Raw genomic sequence first — 19490 nt, forward strand, 5'->3', positions numbered from 1 at the left:
GTCAAGGTCCTCCCTCCCTGGGGTGCAGATGGCCTTGCACAGTTTTACACACCAAGGAGCACCTGAGTGGCATAGCCTGCCCCTTGCAGTGCAGCTTCTCCTCCAGGAATAACTGCGGATCCCATGAAGATGCTGGGGCTGCGGGGACACAGGGGGCTAGCAAGACCTGGGGCAAATGCGGCCCCTGTGGCAGAGCTACCCCTTGCTCTGAAGCACTGGTTTCCAGTTACAAGAGAGGAAGACACCAGGCTGCTGAGTCACGCGCAGGACTGCCCACATCTGGCCCAGCTGCAGGAGCAACTGCTTCATCAAATGTCTGTTTGGCACCGAGTCCATTCTAGAGCTGGGACCTCCTCCTCCCACTGAGTCCCAGTGTCTGGTGGAGTGGAGCAGTAACCACACATGTCTCCCCATGTGGAGATCCCGGGAAGGGAGACCTGGGCAGCCCCATGAGCAGGTCCGGGGGAGCAGGACCTGAGAGTTGATGGGGATGAAGAAGGCGGCCAGGCCTGCCTCCTTCCCATCACCCAGGGAGTGGGGTCCCAGTGCAACTTCACGGAGGAGGGGGGGGGGGGGAGCTTAAATCTCTCCCCAGCCAAGTGTGCTGGGAGATGTGCAGCGGTATTTCCTCTTCACTCTGCATCTGGACAGGCTGGGCGCTGGATCCTGTACAGCAGAAACGCAGCACTGGGACACAGCGGCTCATGGGGGCCACAGGGACCAGTCCCACCGGGGCAGGCTGCGCAAGGCCTCCTGGCACCGCCACGCAGCCCTCCAGCTCCTGGTTCAACCACTGAGGCTGATGCAAGGAGAGACACAATGTCCTCCAGCACAGCTGTGCTGCTAGTCCTGGCTGGGGAATTCAGTGGGGTGGGGGGATGGCTACGTAACTGGTGAACACCCGTCCACTCATCCATCCCTCTATCCATCCATCCATCCATCCCACCCCGGCAGAAGAGCTGGGAAGAGCCAGAGACGGCCCTTCTGGGACACGGGGACGAGCGAACTTATTTGGGGACGGAGCCTCCTGAAGGGCTCTCCCTCCTCCCCCTCCCCGTCCCGCCCCGACCCCCCCTCCCCGGTGCGGCCCCGGCGGGCGGCGGTGGCGGCGCGGCCGTGGCAGCGAGCGTGGCGGTGAGTGCGTGGGGCGGCGGGGCCGAGCGGGACCCCCCCCCTCCCCGGAGCGGCCCCGCTCCGTGGGCTGCGCCCGGGGAGCGCCCGGCCCGGCGCGGGGGCTGCGGGGGGGGGCTGTGCCGGGCAGCTCCCGGTGGCCCGGGCTGAGCTCCGAAGCTCCGCTCCGGCCGCTCCGGCGAGCCCCGCCGGCAGCCGGGCCGCCTCCCCGGGCCGGGCGGAGGCTCGTCCCCGTCGCCATCCCCGTCCCCGTCCCACCCCCATTCCCATCGCTGTCCCCGTCCTCATCCCCGTCCTCGTCCCACCCCCATTCCCATCGCTGTCCCCGTCCTCATCCCCGTCCTCATCCCCGTCCCACCCCCATTCCCGTCCCCGTCCCCGTCCCCGTCCCTGTTCCCGTCCCTTCTCACCCCCCGCCGGACGGGGACGGGGCTCCCGCCGCCCCCCTCACCCCGGGAATCCCGCCCCGCTCCTGCCCTGCCAGTATGTCCAGCTTTGGGGGGGTGTGGGGGGGGTGGAGTGGTGGTGGTGTATTTTTTTCCTGCTGTTTTCTCCGATTTCTGGTGAGTTTCCTTCTGTCCAGCGCAAGCCTCTGGACAGGAGCTCCCCCGTGTGTCCCTCCTCCTTTCTCCTGCTTTAATTAAAATGGGGAGAGACCGTGGAAATAGGGCACCTGGGGGAATGGGTTTGGCCAGGAGAAGCTGGTACAGCTTCTTTTTTCTTTGGAAGCTGGGCAGGAGCAAGAGTTTGGCAGAAGGGGGATGTTGATAGTGATTTTGGGGATGTGCCTGAAAGGGGACGGAGACCTTCTTGATAGTGACCATCTAACAGAAGAGAGAGCAGGGCTGGGGCTGGTCCTGTGCAGCGGAGGCGTGAGGCATGTGTGCACTTCTCCATCTTCTGTAGCCTGAGAGCAGATGAGCTTAAGGGCTGTCAGGCACAGCAAAAGGGGAAGGTGGGGGTTTTTATGTTCTTTTGTGGAAACACTGTCAGCTTCATCCTTTGGAGTTACTGCAGTTTCCTCCTGTTTGTGAGGAGACATCTGTGCACTGGCATTAGCTCAGGTGGCCACAATAAATGGGACCATACAGGCTCACTCACAAGCCTGGGTGTTTGCGTCCGTAGCTGTGATGCTACGGTCCCACTGCAGCTGGCATTTCACCTGAAAAAGACTGCAGGTATCCATCCGCATAGCAGTCACCCCTTTGGGCTGCTGTGATCATCAGCCATGACTTTAAGCAGCTGGAGGTTTGGGTGCATTCCTGATCCGTCAGCCCAGCAGCACAGGAAGGCGGCAGGCCTCCGGCACCCGTGCTGGTAAGCATTGCACTGGCTGGAAACCTCCGCTTGTCTGATACCAGCTGGCCAAAGACTGTGAGGAGGTCATCTAAGCTCAGCAGGTGATGGTACAGCTGTTCACGGAAATGTTTCTGGAAATGGGAAAACAAATCTCACTTTTTTTTTCAAGCGTCTTAAATAGTCAGTTCCTCCCCACTGCTTATTCCGCAGACTTACTCTGCATCTGCCGGAGCTGCAGCAGGGTTGGGTGGTGTGGTGGCCAGCGGAGCTGCTCTGCGGCACATGCGACAAGAATCCCGCCAAACTCATCTGTCCTCTCCTTCCCTACCCTCACCTTGATGGAGAAGATGGTTACTATCATCTTTAGTGCCATTTTATGTTAATTCTTGTGGAATAAATTGGAAATAACTGGAAATAACTATTAACATAGACATGGTCCAACTTTCAATGCTCACACAAGTCTCAGGGTTTCGAACACTGAAAACTGCTGGCTTTGTCCCATTGTTGCTGTTATGCATCTTGATAAACTTGTGAAGAAATGTAGGGAGGAAAAATTATGGGGCTTTAAGGCTGTTAAATGTCACTGGTGTGTTTCTATGTTTCCTAACAAGTTTTTTTCTCTCCCCCCCCCCCCCCCCCCCAGCTTTTAAAGGAGCTGAGCTTGGAGATCTCTTGTTCAAGCCATACCCTTCTCAGTCTGAATTTTGTGGCATTGCTGCTTTGCTTTGCAAACCAGAACTCCCCAAAGAAGCGTGCCTGCCTCTGCCAGTTAGCATCCAGGTCGGAGGCCTTGTGTTGCTGTCCTGCAACAGCCAAGTCGTGGCAGCTTCCTTCTGTGCTCTATTTGTGGCTGTGAAAAGGACAGGCCCCCTCTCCTCTCGATTTGAACTGTAACAAAAATCCCAGCCTTCATCATGGGAGATATCTGGCACGTTGGATTGATGGTACTTGTGTACATCTGGTTTCCCAAGGTTGCTGCTCAGAATCTTATAAAAAACCCCAGGGACCAGAAAACAGAGCATACACTTTTGATTAATGAAGTCAATGCTGACAGCCCAGGAGAGGACACTTCTGAGTTTGTGGAGCTCTATCACACCAGCGGTCAAACAGCCCGCTTGGATGGCTACTATCTGGTCTTCTACAATGGCAATGGAAACCGAGCCTACAAGGTTTTAAACCTCCAGGGCAAAGTTACTAACAGCCAAGGGCTCTTTCTCATTGGCTCCTCTTCTGTGAACCCTGCTATAGTTATTCCTAAGAACACTATCCAGAATGGCCCTGATGCGATTGCTCTCTACTATGGAAAAGGGAACTACAAGGAGGGCATGAGTGTCACAAGTTATGGGCTAGTAGATGCCTTGGTCCATAAGACTAAGAAGACGGACAGAGCAGACACCCTGGTCAAGGTACTGACCCCTGGCAGAGATGCTTTCCTGGAGGACTCCACCTTCAGGACCATGGATGAGTCAATAGAAAGGTGCCGTGGGGAAGATTCTCAGTGGATCTTCCAAGTGGCCATGCCCAGTCCAGGCACAGACAACCACTGCATCCTAACTTCTCAGCTGAACGCATCTGCTGTCCTGATCAGCGAGGTTCTTGCTGCCTCTTCTTCGGAAGAGTTTGAGTTCATAGAGCTTCAGGGTCCCCACTCCACCATGCTGAGGGACATTGTTCTGGTGCTGATTGATGGTCAGACCAAAGACATTTATTTCACCATGGATGTTTATGGCAAAACCTCACTGGATGGGCTACTTCTGATCGGTCCAGCACAAAGCAAAACCTCAGGTAAGGACTGCATTTTGATGACTACCTCAGAGATAGGGGAGCGATCAGCCAATTTTGGGTCTGGAGGATGCTGTTATTTGTTATTGTTGTTTGGTGTTCTGAGATTGGTGAAAATGTGACTCAGAACTCAGTGGCAGATAAAAAAGCAAATGAAATGTTAGAGATTATTGGAAAAGGAATTACATAAAGAAAATTAAATATTAGAAATTATTAGGAGAAGAGGAAAGAATGGACAGCATCTTTTATGCCACTGTGTAAATCCATAGTTTGTTTCTATCTTTAACTGTGTCTTGTGTGGTACAATACCTTAATCTCAAAAAGGCTATATTAGAATTGGAGACATTCAGAGAAGATCAGCTAGGATGGATAGTGCTCTGGAAATGCTTTCACGTAAGAAATAACTAAGTACACAAAGAAAAGGGAAAGCTTATGAGGGCCCTGACAAACCTTTCGGAAATGTGAGTAGCCTGAAGAAAGTAGACAGGGATTGCTTGCTTACCTTTTCTCCTTGTACAAGAACTAAAGGGCATCAAAAGAAGGTAGAAGGAGGTGGTTTAAGGACAAACAAGTGGAGGTGGTATGTCTTGCAGAAGTGGTAGACCTGCAGAGCTCCAGGTGAGGGACCTCGTGGAGGTCAGAAGACCACGTGTGCCTTTGCTGCTTGGGAGGACACGGTTCTGCTCCCAGCCCTGTGGCCAGCCTGCTGTGGGACCCTGACTGTGCCACATCTCCTTGGAGTGTCCCCCTTCTCTGTGTGGAACTTGGTGGTCAGTCACAGCAGGTACATACTCTCGTCTCGAGAAAGCACAAGGGCTTTTCTTCCATTGCACCATCTGCAAATGTAGGTGACACATGTATTGGCTGTGTGAAGCTGCAATCTAAACTTCCTTCCAATGTTCAACATTTCTTCCAGGCCACCTGAGGAAAAAGAAATATCTTGTTATTTTGGGCACCTCAAAAGAAGATTTTGGCAGCTAGAGACACTGACTCTGCAGATGTCTTGTGTAATTCACTGACTCATGACTTCTGAGTCAGGGAGAATATTCATCCCTTACAAAGCCAGTTCCCATAAAAATAAAAATAGTTTTGCAACTAAAACTTTTTTTTTAAAAGCATTTGAGCTCCTTCTTACAATTCAAACTGCTCCAAATACTCTTTCACCACAAGTAGAAGAGCTGATTGTCCACTTGAGCTCTGCTTTTCTCACCAGGAAAGGTGCTCTGCTCTTACCTCTGGATGAACTGGGGCTGTTAGCAGTCAACAGCTAAGGGGGGGGTCAAAGAAAGTGATGTGAAAGCACAACCAGCTTGCAGACTAAGCAGGAAATTTCTAAGGATTACTTTTAACTCTTCCTCAAGGCTCACTCAAGTCAGGAAAGTGATTGGAAATACGCTTTGGCATTTTTTTTTCCAATAAGACCTTGTCAAGATGTCTCAAGCATACTGCGCACACATTTTTGTGGAAGGTTTTACCCAAAAAACACCCAATGACACTGTGTGATTACATTAATCATCTTAAAAGGGTACTTTCATAGTGACTCCATGCTGAGCACTCTGTGAGATGTTGATTTAACCTGACCACTTCAGATTTGGGACAGGAGCTCTTAAAATGGCCCCAGCTGTTGGTCCTGTCGTTGTATGGCTTGTCTGCCTATCACAGCAGAGACCTTAAAGCTGTGAGAGCACCAGAGCAAAAGTCCTCCCTTGACAGATGCCAGTGTGAAAACTTTCAATTGAATCATAGAATGGCTTGGGTTGAAGGGACCTTTAAAGATCATCATAGTTCCACCCCCCGTGCTGTGGGCAAGGACATCTCCCACTAGATCAGGTTGCTCAAAGCCCTCTCTAACCTAAGCTTGAACACATCCAGGGGATGGAGCATCCACAACTTCAAGGGGCAACCTGTTCCAGCATCTCACCACCCTCATTGTAAAACTTCTCTTCCTTGTTCTTCAAATCTAGATCTACCCTCTGTCAGTTTAAAACCATTACCCCTCATCCTATCAGTACAGGCTCTGGTAAAAAGTCTGTCGTATAGGCCCATCTTTCTCGTAAGCCCCCTTTAAGTATTGAAAGGCCACAAGAAGGTCTCCTCAGAGTCTTGTCTTCTCTAGGCTGAACAACCCCAACTCTCTCAACCTTTCTTCAGGGGAGAGGTTCTTCCAGCCCTTGGATAATTTTTGTGCCCCTCCTCTGGACCTGCTCTAACAGGTCCATGTCCTTCTTGTGCTGGGACCCCCAGGGACAGACATAGTACTCCAGATGGGGTCTCATGAGAGTGGAGTAGAGGGGGAGAATCACCTCCCTTGACCTGCTGACCATGCTTCTTTTGATGCAGCCCAGGATACAATGGGCTTTCTGGGCTGTGAGCGCACATTGCCAGCTCGTGTCCAATTTTTCATCCACCAGTGTCCCCAAGTCCTTCTCTGCAGGGGTACTCTCTATCCATTCATCCCCCAGTCTGTACTGATACTGGGGATTGCCCTGACCCAGGTGTAGGACCTTGCACTTGGCCTTGTTGAACTTCACGAGATTCACATGGGGCCACTCCTCCAAAGTCCCTCTGGATGGCATCCCTTCCCTCAAGTGTATCAACTTGGTGTCACCAACCTCTCAGCTTGGTGTCATCCACAAACTTGTTGAGGGTGCACTCACTGCCTATGTCATTAATGAAGATGTTGAACTGTATTGGTCCCAATACGGACCCCTGAGGAACATCACTTGTTACTGATCTCCGCTTGGGCATAGATCTGATGACTGCAACTCTTTGGATGTGGCCATCCAGCCAATTCCTTATCCATTGAATAGTACATCCATCAAACTCATATCTCTTCAATTTAGAGACAAGGATGTTGTGTGGGACAGTGTCAAAGGCCTTGCAGAAGTCAAGACAGAAGACTTCAGTTGCTCTTCCCTTATGCTCCAATGCAGTCACTCTATTGTAGAAGGCTACCAGATTAGTCAGCCAGGGGAAAAATAGTTCCCTGGACAGGGGTGCATCAGGGTTAAGGCACAGGACTCCCCCTTAGCGTGCAGGTACCCTGATGGCACTTCTCAAGAGGTAACCACTTCTCCTTACCCTTCTGCCTCTCATGTGATTCCTCCTTTAATGTTTATTCCCTGGAGCCATATGTGCAAGGAGAAGTATCAAAATAGCAGCAGTCTGCTGCTTTTTAATGTCCTCAGCAGTTCCTACTGCATGCTGGGGAAATGGCTTGTGAAAGGAACAGTAAGTACGAGGAAGGAAATTGAGAAGCTCATGAAATTGAGAAACTCCAGCAAACCTCAACCTTAATTCTGTATGCTGGTATTTTGGGCCTTTGCTGAATATGTGTGTGCATACATGTGTGTGTATGTGTAGAGTGTTTGTGTTTGTAAAAACCATGGACTAGAATGCTAGAATAAAATGTCAATTCTTAAATATTTTTGTGTACTATTAAAGTAGCTGCTACCTGAAAGGTTAGTGGATTTTGCAGATTTCTTTTCAAATTAAAAATTGACTTTACTCTAGACAAAGTCATATCACCACTTGCTTTCCAGTTCCCCTGCTTACTCATGAATCAGCTTTGCTGTTCACAGAACCAAAATAGCAGGACGAACTCTGCTCAGATTTCCCCCTCCAGCCTCCTCTATACTGTGGATCTGGTCACGAATGGGGAAATACAGTCTGAACGAATGTGAGAAATGTTAGTGAGAAGAAAGATGGGGTAGCAGATGCCAAATTTGCAATAGCCAGACAACCCCAGCCACTTTCTGAGTTCCTGTGTCCTGATCTCCAGGACCGATCTGATGCTGGTTTCCTACACAGTGGGTATCGCTCATGTGTTGCTCACGTGCCATTGTTGCTCCTTTCCTTGCTTGTCTGCAGTGGATCTGCCATTCCCGGAGAATACCACCCGTCCTGTCCTCAGAGGTGGCCCCAAAGCCATTGCCCTCTACAGAGGCAACAGCAGCAGTTTTGTCCCGGGGAAGGCTCTGCCAGTGACCGGTCTGTTGGATGCCTTTGTGTACACAAGCAATGAGGAACCGAACCCTGAGCTGCTGGAGATCCTGACCCCTGGCAGACCTGCCTACAAGGAAAAGCGGTGAGAGGCTTCTCGCTGGGCAGGGCTGGGAGGAGAGTTTGGCACCAGAGTTGCCCTTGCCTGCTAGGGTCACCCCTGCCTTGTGCCCCAAACCCCAGTCGGGACTGGAAGACAAGTGCCACCTCCAGACCAGGGTCACCTCATGACACTATTGAGTCCCGGCCTTTTTCCACTGCCTGGTCTAAGTTTGTAGGTGTGCCCCTCTCCACAGTAGTCCTGGTGCAGCTGTACAGTTGCAGAATAAAGTACTTGAGGAGCAATTTTCTGACCAAATGATTGCTGGTTATTATTTAATAATTTTAATTATTTATTGTTTATAAAAGTGTAGTGGTCAATATAATAAATTTTCTAGTACCACTTTCAACAAGAAAAGAGGGTCTTTAGGTTCAGAATGGAATTTCAGGTCAAAATGAGGACGAGGGAGGGACTTCAGCATCACTTGCCTGACCCAGGAGGAAGTCCCTGCCCTGCTTCATCCAGACCAAGGACTGGAAGTGGGGTTACTGTTCATTCTGGGTTGAGCCACTTTCTTTTTGGGTTTCTTTTTGTCTTTGTGGGTTAAGCGAAACATTAGTAACCTCAGACTTTTGTGAGACATGAGAACTGTTTCCTTCACATTTTAGGCATGCTCTACGAACAGGAGAAAGAGGACAACAGAGTGGGTAAAGGACAGTGGAGCAGGTGGAGGAGCAGAGGCAGCTAGGTGCCATGCACGTGAAGATGGGGTGGGGTGTGTGGAACCAGACAATAAGCAAAAAAAACCCTGGGCAAGCTCTCATCTGTGGTTTTGATGGCAAAGCATGAGACTTGGCTTCTGTGTGGAATTGTCAACCAAATACCAATCACAGAATCATAGAATCACAGAATGGTTTGGGTTGGAAGGGACCTTTAAAAGTCATCTAGTCCAACACCCCAATCATCCTCTTTGCCTTTAAGTTGAGGGCTCTTGCTCAAGCATTTCATCCTCAGGTGCTGCCTTTCCAGTTTCTCTAGCTGCACCCCACCATTCTTCCCAATGGTCCCACTATCTTGCCTGTCTTCAGATCAGTCAAAAAAGCAGCCAGTGCTAGAAGAAAAAGGGTTGGATGAAGCCCATGCTCTTCTCTCTCAAGATTTAGTGAGGTGTTGGGGTTTTTTTTGAGACAAGGAGGTACTGATGAGGATGGGATATCTCTCCAAACCTTGTGAAGGGAGAGGACTATAAGTGCATGGTTTCACCCTCTGGTGCAGGCAGGAGTGACTGGTGGGTGAAGACCACTCAGGTCGCTGGCTGGCAGGTCATGTTTTCTTTCATTTACATGTCTGTCTCTTGCAGGCACCAGCTGGGAGATGTGTCCATGAACCAGTGCAACTGCTGCTCTGTGACCCGGGACTCCTTGTCCTATGTCCTCAGCAGGCCCACCCCTGGCAAGTTCAATGATTGCCCCAGCAAACGCTTCAGCCAGACTCTCTCCTTCTGCCTTCGTGTAGCAGGTGGGTATTAGTTATTTCTGCTCCTGTAGGCAGGACCTCCTAAGGACAAGAGCATGTGCACAAAGCCAGAGCTGTCCAGGAAGACCACACAGAGTCATGCTGGGTTGTGTGAACGTAACACCAAAGGAAATGCAACTAGGACATCTGACAATTTTCTGCAATATTTTTCTTCATGGCAACCCATGCCAAGCTGAGCTTCTCCAGTCTTCATTCCCACACCCAACTGCCCGGGCTGAAGAGAAGCCTTTTCGGGTCCTCTGCGTGATAAGCAGGAGCTGAGCTTCACCCATCCCAGAATGAGCTGGATCCCATGACCAAGGTTGCACTGGCTGGGTGACAGCTGGTTTTTTGTTTCCTAGATTGCTGGGAGTGGCTCCTGAAGTCAGAAGAGATTCTGATGACTCTGGTCCAGGCCCTCGATGGATCCTGCAGCTGTGGAATCTCTGCTGCCTACTTCAAAGGTGAGCTGGGCAGGAGTGGGGCAGTGCAGGGACCACCAGTGGTTAATGCCTGTTCACTTCTGATTTTAAGCTCTGTGTTCCCTGTTGCATTCTGTCCTCCTGGTTTGGATCCCAGCTAATGTGAACTTGGTGCTGATGACAGAAATGTTGAGTGTTAGGCAGACCGTGTTGCTGTTCTTTGATGTTCAGCAGAGCGCTCCCATCTGCAGCTCCACCAACGCACATCGGTGCTCATCTGCAGACCACCAGCTATTTTGGCCTTGAGCATTTGCAGTCAGACAGATGTGACAACAGGGCTGACATGTCAACTAGGAGTTTGTTGCCTACTTGACCTTATGACCCATATGAACTAAGCCAAGTTGCAGCAGAATGCAAGTGGACTTACTGGTCTGTGTTGCTTTTCTGATATCCCTACTGTGTTAGTATGCAAGTGTGATGAGCACATGCAGACACGTGAAGAGAAGAGCCATGACTTTGCAGCCTGCGTTGTCAGCAGTGTTATGTTCAGCTTATGTTTAGATACCCCTCCAAAGAGACCATTCTGTTCACTGTTGGGACTACAAGGCTTCTAAAGGATGAAGACAGCATCTGGGTGTACTGTATGGCTCGGTCCCAGGATGCCCCTTGGCACAGGCAGAGCTCACCGCGTTGTGCGGATGGTATGAGCTGCCCTGAGTCAGTCTGACCAGGAGGGCAGTGGTGGTAGGGTTGAGCTGGTGAGCTCTGTGTCTCTTCCAGGAGAAAAAGTGGGTCTTTGGTGGCATGGATGAAACTGAGGCAGTTTTCTGCTTGCCTTTGCAGAGCCAAAGGTAGCCTGCCAGGATCTGGGGCTTGTGTTCACCACTCTGCTAACTGCTAAGTCAGAGGACCAGCTGAGCAGCCTGCTGCTAGCCTTCAAGACCTTCCTAGAGACACCTGGACGTCTGAGTTTTGACAGAAGGAACATCACGGTAGAGAGCTCCTGCTTCAAGGATGTTAACGTGCCAGACTTGCCTCCAGGTACCAGTCATCATTCTTGCAGGTTGGGGGATACAATGTGTTTGAGGGTGGACATGTGGGTCTAGCTCTCCTAGAGGAGGGTGATGTCCCTCCCTCCATTTCCCCAACGCTGGCAAAGATCCCTTCCAATTCCATCACATCCAGTTACTAAAGCCCATATTGCTCATTATGTGGAATAACAGCAAGCTCTGTTGTTACAGCTAGCATTAGCCAGAGTATTGCCAGGGCTCTTCTAAGGACTATAGAGCACACAGATGATAAAAATCTGAGCCAGCATCTTCAGTCCCCTGCTGAATTTGGTCTTGCCCCAGCAAAACAGTGTGCAGTGTTGTATTGTTTCTCTGGGGCTCTGTGCTTAGGCCCATATTTGTGACATTTTTGCTTTCCAAGGTGTCCCATCAGAGATACCAGAAGGGACTCAAGAGCCTTCTGTGCAAGTGCCCAAGGTACTCATCAACGAGGTGAACCCAGACAACCCAGGGGGGGGGAGAGGATGCAGAGTACATCGAACTCTTCTACACTGGACGGACACGCTTTGACCTCCAGGGATACTGGTTGGTCCTCTACAATGGTAAAAATAGCCGGGCCTACCAGGTGTTGGACCTGTCTGGACACCACACAGATGAGCTGGGTTACTTCCTGGTGGGGAGCAGCACCATGAGCCCAGCACCCATGATCGGTCTGTCCCCCAACACCATCCAGAACGGGGCGGACGCTGTGGCTCTCTATTACAGCAACACCACCCTCTATGCGGTGAACATGGCTGTGACTGCAGAGGGGCTGGTGGATGCTGTGGTATACACGTCCCGAATGCCGGAGAAGGCAGACCAGCTGGTCAAAGTGCTGGTACCAGGGCAGAGTATCCTGTACGAAAACGATTCTCACAGCACTGAGGATGAGTCTCTGAGCCGCTGCCACAGCCTGAGCACAAAACTCCAGAGCAGCTTCCAGGTGGGTTGATGGCAGATGTCCTTTCTCCATCCATAGTCACTGGGAGGGCAGCAGTCATGTTTCAGTATGTCCTTTATTTGGGAGAGCGGCATGTTCTGGTGAGCCACATCTACCTCCCGCCATCTGATAATGCTCTCACCAGCCCTCACCTCCCTGCCCCGTTCACCTGCCTATTGTTGGCCAGGTAATAGCTCCCTGCCCTGTGCAGCGTGGCTCAGAAACAGGAGATCCCTGAAGACAGCTCACATGCCACCAACCCCAGAATGGGTGAGTCTGCTTTTGGGCAGCATCCCAGACTCCCAAGTTACCCCGAGCCAGATGTGGAGGTACCTCTTCACCCCTGCTTGTTTGGTGCCACCTTCGGGATATATGGCACAGCATGTCACATTCCTGAAACCCAGCTTCCTGCAGGGCCGATGCGTGAAGGACATGCCTCAACCACTGGTGTGATTGATTTGTGTTAATTCGTCTGAACTGTTCATTTTTATTTCAAAATGTCTAGTTTCAGATAGTCCCCCTGAAGGAACATGACAGAGTATGTATGCTTGTCCTGCACAAAGCTGGGTAAGGGAGGGCTTTGCTGCTCCACTGCTGATGTCTGCTGGGATCAGGCCAGCGCAGAGGTGTGCTCAGGTCCAAAACTGGGGCAATAAAACTGCTCTAGAAGCAGAAGAGGTCTGCTGGCAGGAGGGAGGTGTGTTTGCAGTGGGAAAGGACCACAAGGAAGCAATGCCATGGACTGGAGACACAAGTGTAGAAGTGCTCCCGGCAGTAGGGAAAGTGAATTGTTTGAGTCCCAAGGGTAGGAGCGAAAGCAGTGATGGGGATGTGTAGTGATGGGACCCCGCGGTCAGGACAACCCTTGAACAGATGGTGGGAGTGAGGAGCAGCTGTGAGGCAGAACCACTATGTCCTCTTTGGGCCTCACCAGGGAGCCGTAGGAGTCATGAACGAGAGGTAACGCCATGAGCAGCCGTCACTCCACCTGAAGAAATGGGAGCAGCAGTGGTGGCAGCAGCTCTTATGTCTTCCCGCAGGTGACCATGGTGACACCGCTGGGGGAGAACTCCTGCAGCAGCTCCTCGGCACCGGTCCCTCCTGCCATCCGCATCAGCGAGCTGTGCCTGGCTGGCAGCACTACTCCACACCGCTTTGTTGAGCTGGAGGGGAAGCCTGGCACCAGCCTGGGAGGGCTCAGCCTGGTCTTCTTCCTGGGGAAGGAGGGCAAGGCACGTGCCAGCATCCCACTGAGGGGCACCATTGGAGCCACGGGGCTGTTCACGTTTGCACTGGACGGAGGGCATGGGCATGGTGAGGCTGATGGGCACGGACCTGGCGTGTGGTCTGTCTTCAAACAAATAGGCAGGTGGTTGAGCAGCTTGGAGGAATGGGGTGAAGGAGGGTGCGTGGCATGGGGAACAACTCTTCCTTGCCTTTCCTGTCTTCTATTCCTGTTTTTTCTCTCTTTGTTCGGCCTGGGTTGTTCCATCACACTCCAACTGAGAAGGTGCTTAACCCTCCTCCATGCCTCTGCTGAGCTCCCCGTGCAGGGCAGAGAGACTGGGAGGACTGAAAGCTCCTGCTGCCGGTACCAAGACAAGGGCTTTCAGGAGAAGCAGGGTCCACCAGGACTGTCAGGTTGTTCACTGATGCCATGGTCACTGATGCTCACATGGTCACAGCACCCTGCAGTGCTGCTGCCTCCTCCTGCTCCTGAGGTGGTGTTTCCTCGGCACATTTGTTTATCTTGATTTATTTTTTTGTTTACCTTAAATTCTGGCTGGGCTGCATGAAGAGGACTCTGCCTCTCAGAGGACCCTTGATCTTTTTGGAAACCTATGTTCACAGCAAGCAGTCGCTTTACAGCTTTACTTGACCTCAGTCACCACCATTATTTTGTCTCCCATTTCTGTTCTTGGAGTTCTCCTCATTACTGGCTTGTCCTGTCAGGTTCAAGGCTCAGACTAACACTATCTAGATGTTCACCCCACCTATTGCCCTGGCATTTCCAGATGGGACAAACCTGACTTCCGAGGACATCTCTGCTACTAATGAAGGCTCCAGCGCTATTGCTGTGTACAGCACTAGCTTGATTCCTGGTGGCACAAAGGCAACATCAGAGAACTTGGTGGATGCCTTGGTTTACACGTGTGAGCCCAGCAAAGCTGGAGGACACTTGGACTTCCTTGGACCATCTTATGCTGTGCCCTGCAAGGATGACAGGTGAGGTCACTTCTCTGGGAAAATGCCTTTGGATTCCCTGTGCCCAGAGCCTGTGGCTGGCATGTCGCTGAGCTTGCTGCCTTGTCCTGCCTCCTGCACGGCTGAATGCATTCACCAGCGCTGTGATGAAAAACAGAGAGGTGCGTAGCACATTGCAATGGAAAATGTTTCCCTGCCCTTGGTGTAGGGAATTGAACTTTTTTCCTCCACTGCTCACTTAACTCGCTTCCCCCAAGGGATGTGTATGGCATCACATGAAGGCATGCAGCCTTTACAGATAGCAGCTGTATATGCTGCTTTGCAAAACTTTTTCTTTAAAAAAAACCCAAATAACAAACCAAACAAAAAAGGATATCCCTATGAGCAGCAGAACAAAAGAAAACCCGACATCCCTTTCGCTCCTAGGTGGACTCAACAACAAATAGGGCTGAGCCTTTCTCTTGGTGAGAATACTAGCAGAGGTCCTCCTGTCCACAAGATCACCTCTGTTAATTAAATGTCCTCCTCAAGTTCTCTGCTCCCCTGTTCCATATGGTGTGACAGGAGATTCTGTGTTTGTAGCCTCCCCTACGAGCACACGGGCACAGAGTGCAGCCCCACATGCGTGGTTTTCCCGGGAAAATGAGAACTCCATCTTCTGGCTGGCTGAAACATTGTGCTGAAACCTCACCTGGGTGGTTATTCACAAGGTCAGGGCAGCGGTTTGGTGGGAGAGCTTACATGGGCTGACTCCAGGCAGCCTCTGTCACTCCAGCCCTGAACAACTGCATCCAGAAAAGCTGTTTCCTCACACCATGACCAAGTTTCTAAGCCCTGGGGTGGGGAGGGAAGCAATAGGTTAGTGAAATGCAGGGGCAGATATTGTGTAGCTTGGAAAATTTGTTATCCCGGAGGACAAACTCTTAATTTTGGGAGACTGGCTGTAATGAGGCAGCAATCTTACTCCTACAGAAGCCAGTCAGACCAAATAGCTTTGCTCTGGCCAAGCCCAGGTCTTATCCAACTGGTGGGGTTGGCTGGACCCATCTCTGTGATGGCTCTGTGAAAGCTGATTTCAGCTCCAGCTCCAGCAAACTCTCCATCATCCCCAGCAGCACCAGGAACTGGGGCCCAGGGGGGATTTGTGGTTGGAGGTGGGAAGAAAGGTGTGTGACATGTTGGTGAGCTCTGACTCCTGGGGACAGGCCCGTGTCCCTGAGCCGTTGTGCCTGCGGCAATGCCAGCGCAGAACTGCAGTTTGCCGTCTCGGACCCTACCCCTGGTCTGCAGAACAGCTGTCCCCAGGATGCCTTCGCCGTGGATCTCCACCTCTGCCTCCTGACACCCAGTGAGTGGAGCTGGGTGCCCCCACTGGTATGGTGGGAGTGCTGGGACGGGGGGCTGACCCCAACTTCCCATGGCATGGGAGGGGGATGCTGGCAGGAAACCTTCTGCCTCCCAGTCGTGAAAGGGGACATGCTGGGGGAGAGGTGGTACAGACACCCATGCGTTGATGTGATGCCACCATCCCAAGAGGGCAGCCTCGCTCACAGCTTTAGCGTGTGCTTGTATGAAGGTGGCCATGTATTTCGTCTGAGATGTCTCTGCAGGAGGCGGGCAGAGGAAGATGGGATGCAGAGGAGGGTGGGATGCAGGCTTTGGAGGAGCTTTGCTCCTGAGCTCAGATGTGAAGCCAAGTGTTTTGGAAGGGGCACACAGCTGGGATCTTATTAACAGCCCCAAGCTGCACCCAGAAAACCACTTCTCCTTTTCCTCTAGACTGTTCCACATGGACCCTGCACCACAGGAGGATGCTGAAAAGCTTGGGAAGGGTCTTGGTGAGCTCCCTAGAGGAGAAGTGCTCCTGCGGTGTCTCTGAGCTCTACCTGCAAGGTTGGTGCCCTACTCTGCTCACCCAGTTTGCAGTGCCCTCCTCCCTTACCCATCCACAGCTGCTCGTCATCAGGATGGTCCCTTCTCAAGCCAAACTTGCAGGCTTGTGCTCAAGTGAGGGGAACTGGAGGAGCAGTGTACATGGAATTTCAGTGAGGAGAGCAGGAGAGACCCTGACACGGGCTGCTTACTAGAGGAAGGGCAAGCTAGAGGGACCGTGAGGAATGGAAGTCTCTGATGATGCCTTGAGATGTCTGCCAGACAAACTGAATATCCTAAACCTGCAAAGCAAAAAGCCATTTGCACTCTAGAGGACTCTGGTTCTCAACTCTTTCTCTGTCAGACTCCTTTAGTGTCCTATACTTATTCAAAGTACCTGGACCAAAAAGTCACTTCTGGAAGTCTTAGGGACCTACAGCTTTTGAGGGATGGAAAGAAATGTTTCCTATTTTTTGACTGGTTTTTTAAGGAAATTAAGACTTTGCAGCCATGCTTTGTCTCTGTTGCCCAAACACCTTTTTGACCCTTTGAACAATTACAGACAACTCTCACCGACGGGTAGAGATTGGGAACTTACCAAGTGTAGTACAAAGTATTCTGCTGGGTAGAGAGGACAACTCCAAGTCCCTTTTGTCACTGAAAGAAAGGTTGAGCATGTGCTGAAGTTACCTGCAATACAGCATGGTGGTGTGATTTCAGAGGTGGGGAGAAGAGAGTGAAGAGCATGGGAGCAGGAGGATGTTACTGGAGCAGGGCATGAAGTCATGGGAGCAATGTGTTCCCAAAGAGCTGGAGGGTTTCCAGCCACCCAAGACCCACTGTTGTTTCTCCGCAGGGCTGAACTTGACATGCGTGGGCTCCCTGGTGAATGTCTGGGGCCAGGTGTGGGCTCGGCAGCTGGAGCAGCAGCAGTCCATTGAGACCTGGTGCCAGGGCTTCCTGGCCAGCCCCCACACCTTCTCCGTGGATGACAGAGTGCTAAAAACCAGTCCTGAGTGCATCGCCCCTGAAAATGCACCATCCGTGTCACACAGCAGTGGTGAGCAGAAGGCAAAGAAGTGATCTGCTTCCAGCACAGCGAGCAGGGTTGGGGCTGAGGTCAGGCCATGTATCCACATGAGAGGGGCAATGCAGGGCAAGCCACCAGGGACCTCTGGTGATGCTTCCCAAACGCAGCTGCCTTCTAGAAACTGGTGGGTCATTACGAGAGAGGTAATGACGGTCAGTTCCTCCAGTGTGATGGGGTAGTCAGCCCTATTACACCAATACCACTGGAAGTTTGGGTGTCTAAATTTTCTCGTGAGACTGGTCTTCACTGGGCACCCCCTTGCTTTTGGAGCTGTCGGGGATACAGCCCAGAAGCCCTGAAGCCCAATTGCTCAGAGCAACAGCTGGCACCCAGGCTGGAGCCAGCCAGAACCAGCACATGGTGGGAGGTGCAGCCAGGGTGGGTAGAAGAGTGGGTCTCCAGATCAGGAGGCTATGACAGCCCAACCTGTTGTTGCCCAGAGAAGTTGTGGGTGTCCCATCATTGGAAGCGTTCAAAATCAGGTTGGAGAGGGCTTTGAGCAACCTGATCTAGTGAAAGATGTCCCTGCCCACTGCAGGGGGGGGTTGGACTGGATGATCTTTAGAGGTCCCTTCCAACCCAACCCAGGCCAGCCCAACCCAACCCATTCTGTGACTGTGATTCTATGGCCTCCTGGTGGTATGCTGTGCTAGGAAAGGTCATGGCTACAGTGTTCCATCTCTGCCTTTGCACCCTCAGCTTCCTTCCAGGGCTGGGAAATTGCCCTGTTTGTCATGGGATCTCTCCTGCTCATGTTCTTCGTGGTCAGCCTGGCATTTTACTTCATCAAAAGGTGAGAAACCACTTTCCCATCTGCCTTGCATCTCTCACCCTCTCCTTCCCCAGTGCTTCCTCTCTAACCTCTGCGCAGGGACCTGCTCCTTCACTTGGGTGAACACCTGCCTTCAGATGCTACATCCAAACACTCCAATATGTTGCTTCTAATGTTTGCAGTAAAGCCCCTTTACTTTTGATGTGGCAGACTGCAGGTTCTGCAGGAGGTTAAGATAATCACAAATAAAACCATGGATAATGCTAGGCATGTCAGTGGGCACAGTGTAAAGGCCATCAGTCTTACTTACAACGTGCTGTGGTGGGAGAGCAGAAAGCTGAAGGCTCATGGCACACAAGGGGCAGTGAGAGATGGTGCTTTGGCCAAAGGGAAGAGCTCTTCCATAGAGCAGGGTGGAAGCAACAGAGAGTTTAGCTTGGTGGGAAACAGCTTTCATATTATAACACTACACCACTTTAAATAATTACTTGGCATTCCCTGATGTTGTCAGCAGGCAAACAGCAGCTTAACACTCAGGCTGTATGTTTCTCTGAAATAAATGTTACAGTGGATGGGTTATTTAACCAGCCCAGGTGATTTATTTCCATTAATTTTTACTGATCTTCTTTCATCATTGGATAGGGGGGCTGATATGCAAGAATTAGAAATGAGGGAAGTTCTTAAAATACATTTGGGGAACAGAAAACTCAGTATCTATTTTTTTTTAAAGGAATTTTTAAAAGTAAGTCAGATTTAGGGAAGCTCTTTCAGAATCCAGGGTGATTTTAAGTTGATGTACATGTGCCAGATGATGGCAGGTGTTCTGCTCCTGTTTTTCCTCACAATGCTAACAGAGACCTTAGGAAACTCTGTGCCTGCTGAAGGCTGGTCATCCAGCCTCTTCATTTTAAGTACAAAGCTGAGATACAGATTAACTGGCTTGTGCAAAAGAGCAAAGTGACTGATTTTGCATTTTTCTGTGTCTGTTGCTTTTCAGACATCCCCAAAATTACACCAACATCGAAATGAATGACCGCAGGGAGATTGCAGCAGACTTCTAATGCTCCTGGACACAGCGGCAGGGTCTAACAGCACTGGGGCCAGGCATGGCTGTCTGGGGGGGGGGGGGCAGATTTGTTGTCCAGCTCCTCCATCCACCGGGATAGCTGCAAGAACCTGCAGAATGCCCAGGTGTATATATGTGTGTGTGTATACAAATACCTGAATTGTTTTTACACTTCAAAATTTTGACCTCAGACTCAAGGAGTTTAAAGAAACAGGCTAGGGACTTCTAGGCTAAGCTTGTGCTAAGTGTGATGACCAGAAAGAAAGAAGCCCACTTGGCTGATGCAGAGCAAGGACATACTTTGT

At 51.2% G+C, this 19490-nt stretch overlaps 1 protein-coding gene across 1 annotated transcript; it reads left to right on the forward strand.

Moving 5' to 3' along the window:
- Nucleotides 1-1086: 1086 nt before the first annotated feature.
- Nucleotides 1087-19364, forward strand: LOC115335917. Its single transcript, XM_030002270.2, is given in 15 exon segments — nucleotides 1087-1134; nucleotides 3083-4215; nucleotides 8083-8299; nucleotides 9615-9772; nucleotides 10132-10233; nucleotides 11035-11232; nucleotides 11623-11711; nucleotides 11713-12183; nucleotides 13221-13494; nucleotides 14196-14406; nucleotides 15591-15733; nucleotides 16165-16278; nucleotides 17114-17317; nucleotides 18047-18140; nucleotides 19117-19364. Coding segments are annotated over 14 exon segments (3210 nt in total). The 5' UTR covers nucleotides 1087-1134; nucleotides 3083-3344; the 3' UTR covers nucleotides 19181-19364.
- The last annotated feature ends 126 nt before the right edge of the window (nucleotides 19365-19490 follow it).

Source organism: Aquila chrysaetos, chromosome 25 (genome assembly GCF_900496995.4).
Source record: "Aquila chrysaetos chrysaetos chromosome 25, bAquChr1.4, whole genome shotgun sequence".
Classification (NCBI taxonomy): domain Eukaryota; kingdom Metazoa; phylum Chordata; class Aves; order Accipitriformes; family Accipitridae; genus Aquila; species Aquila chrysaetos.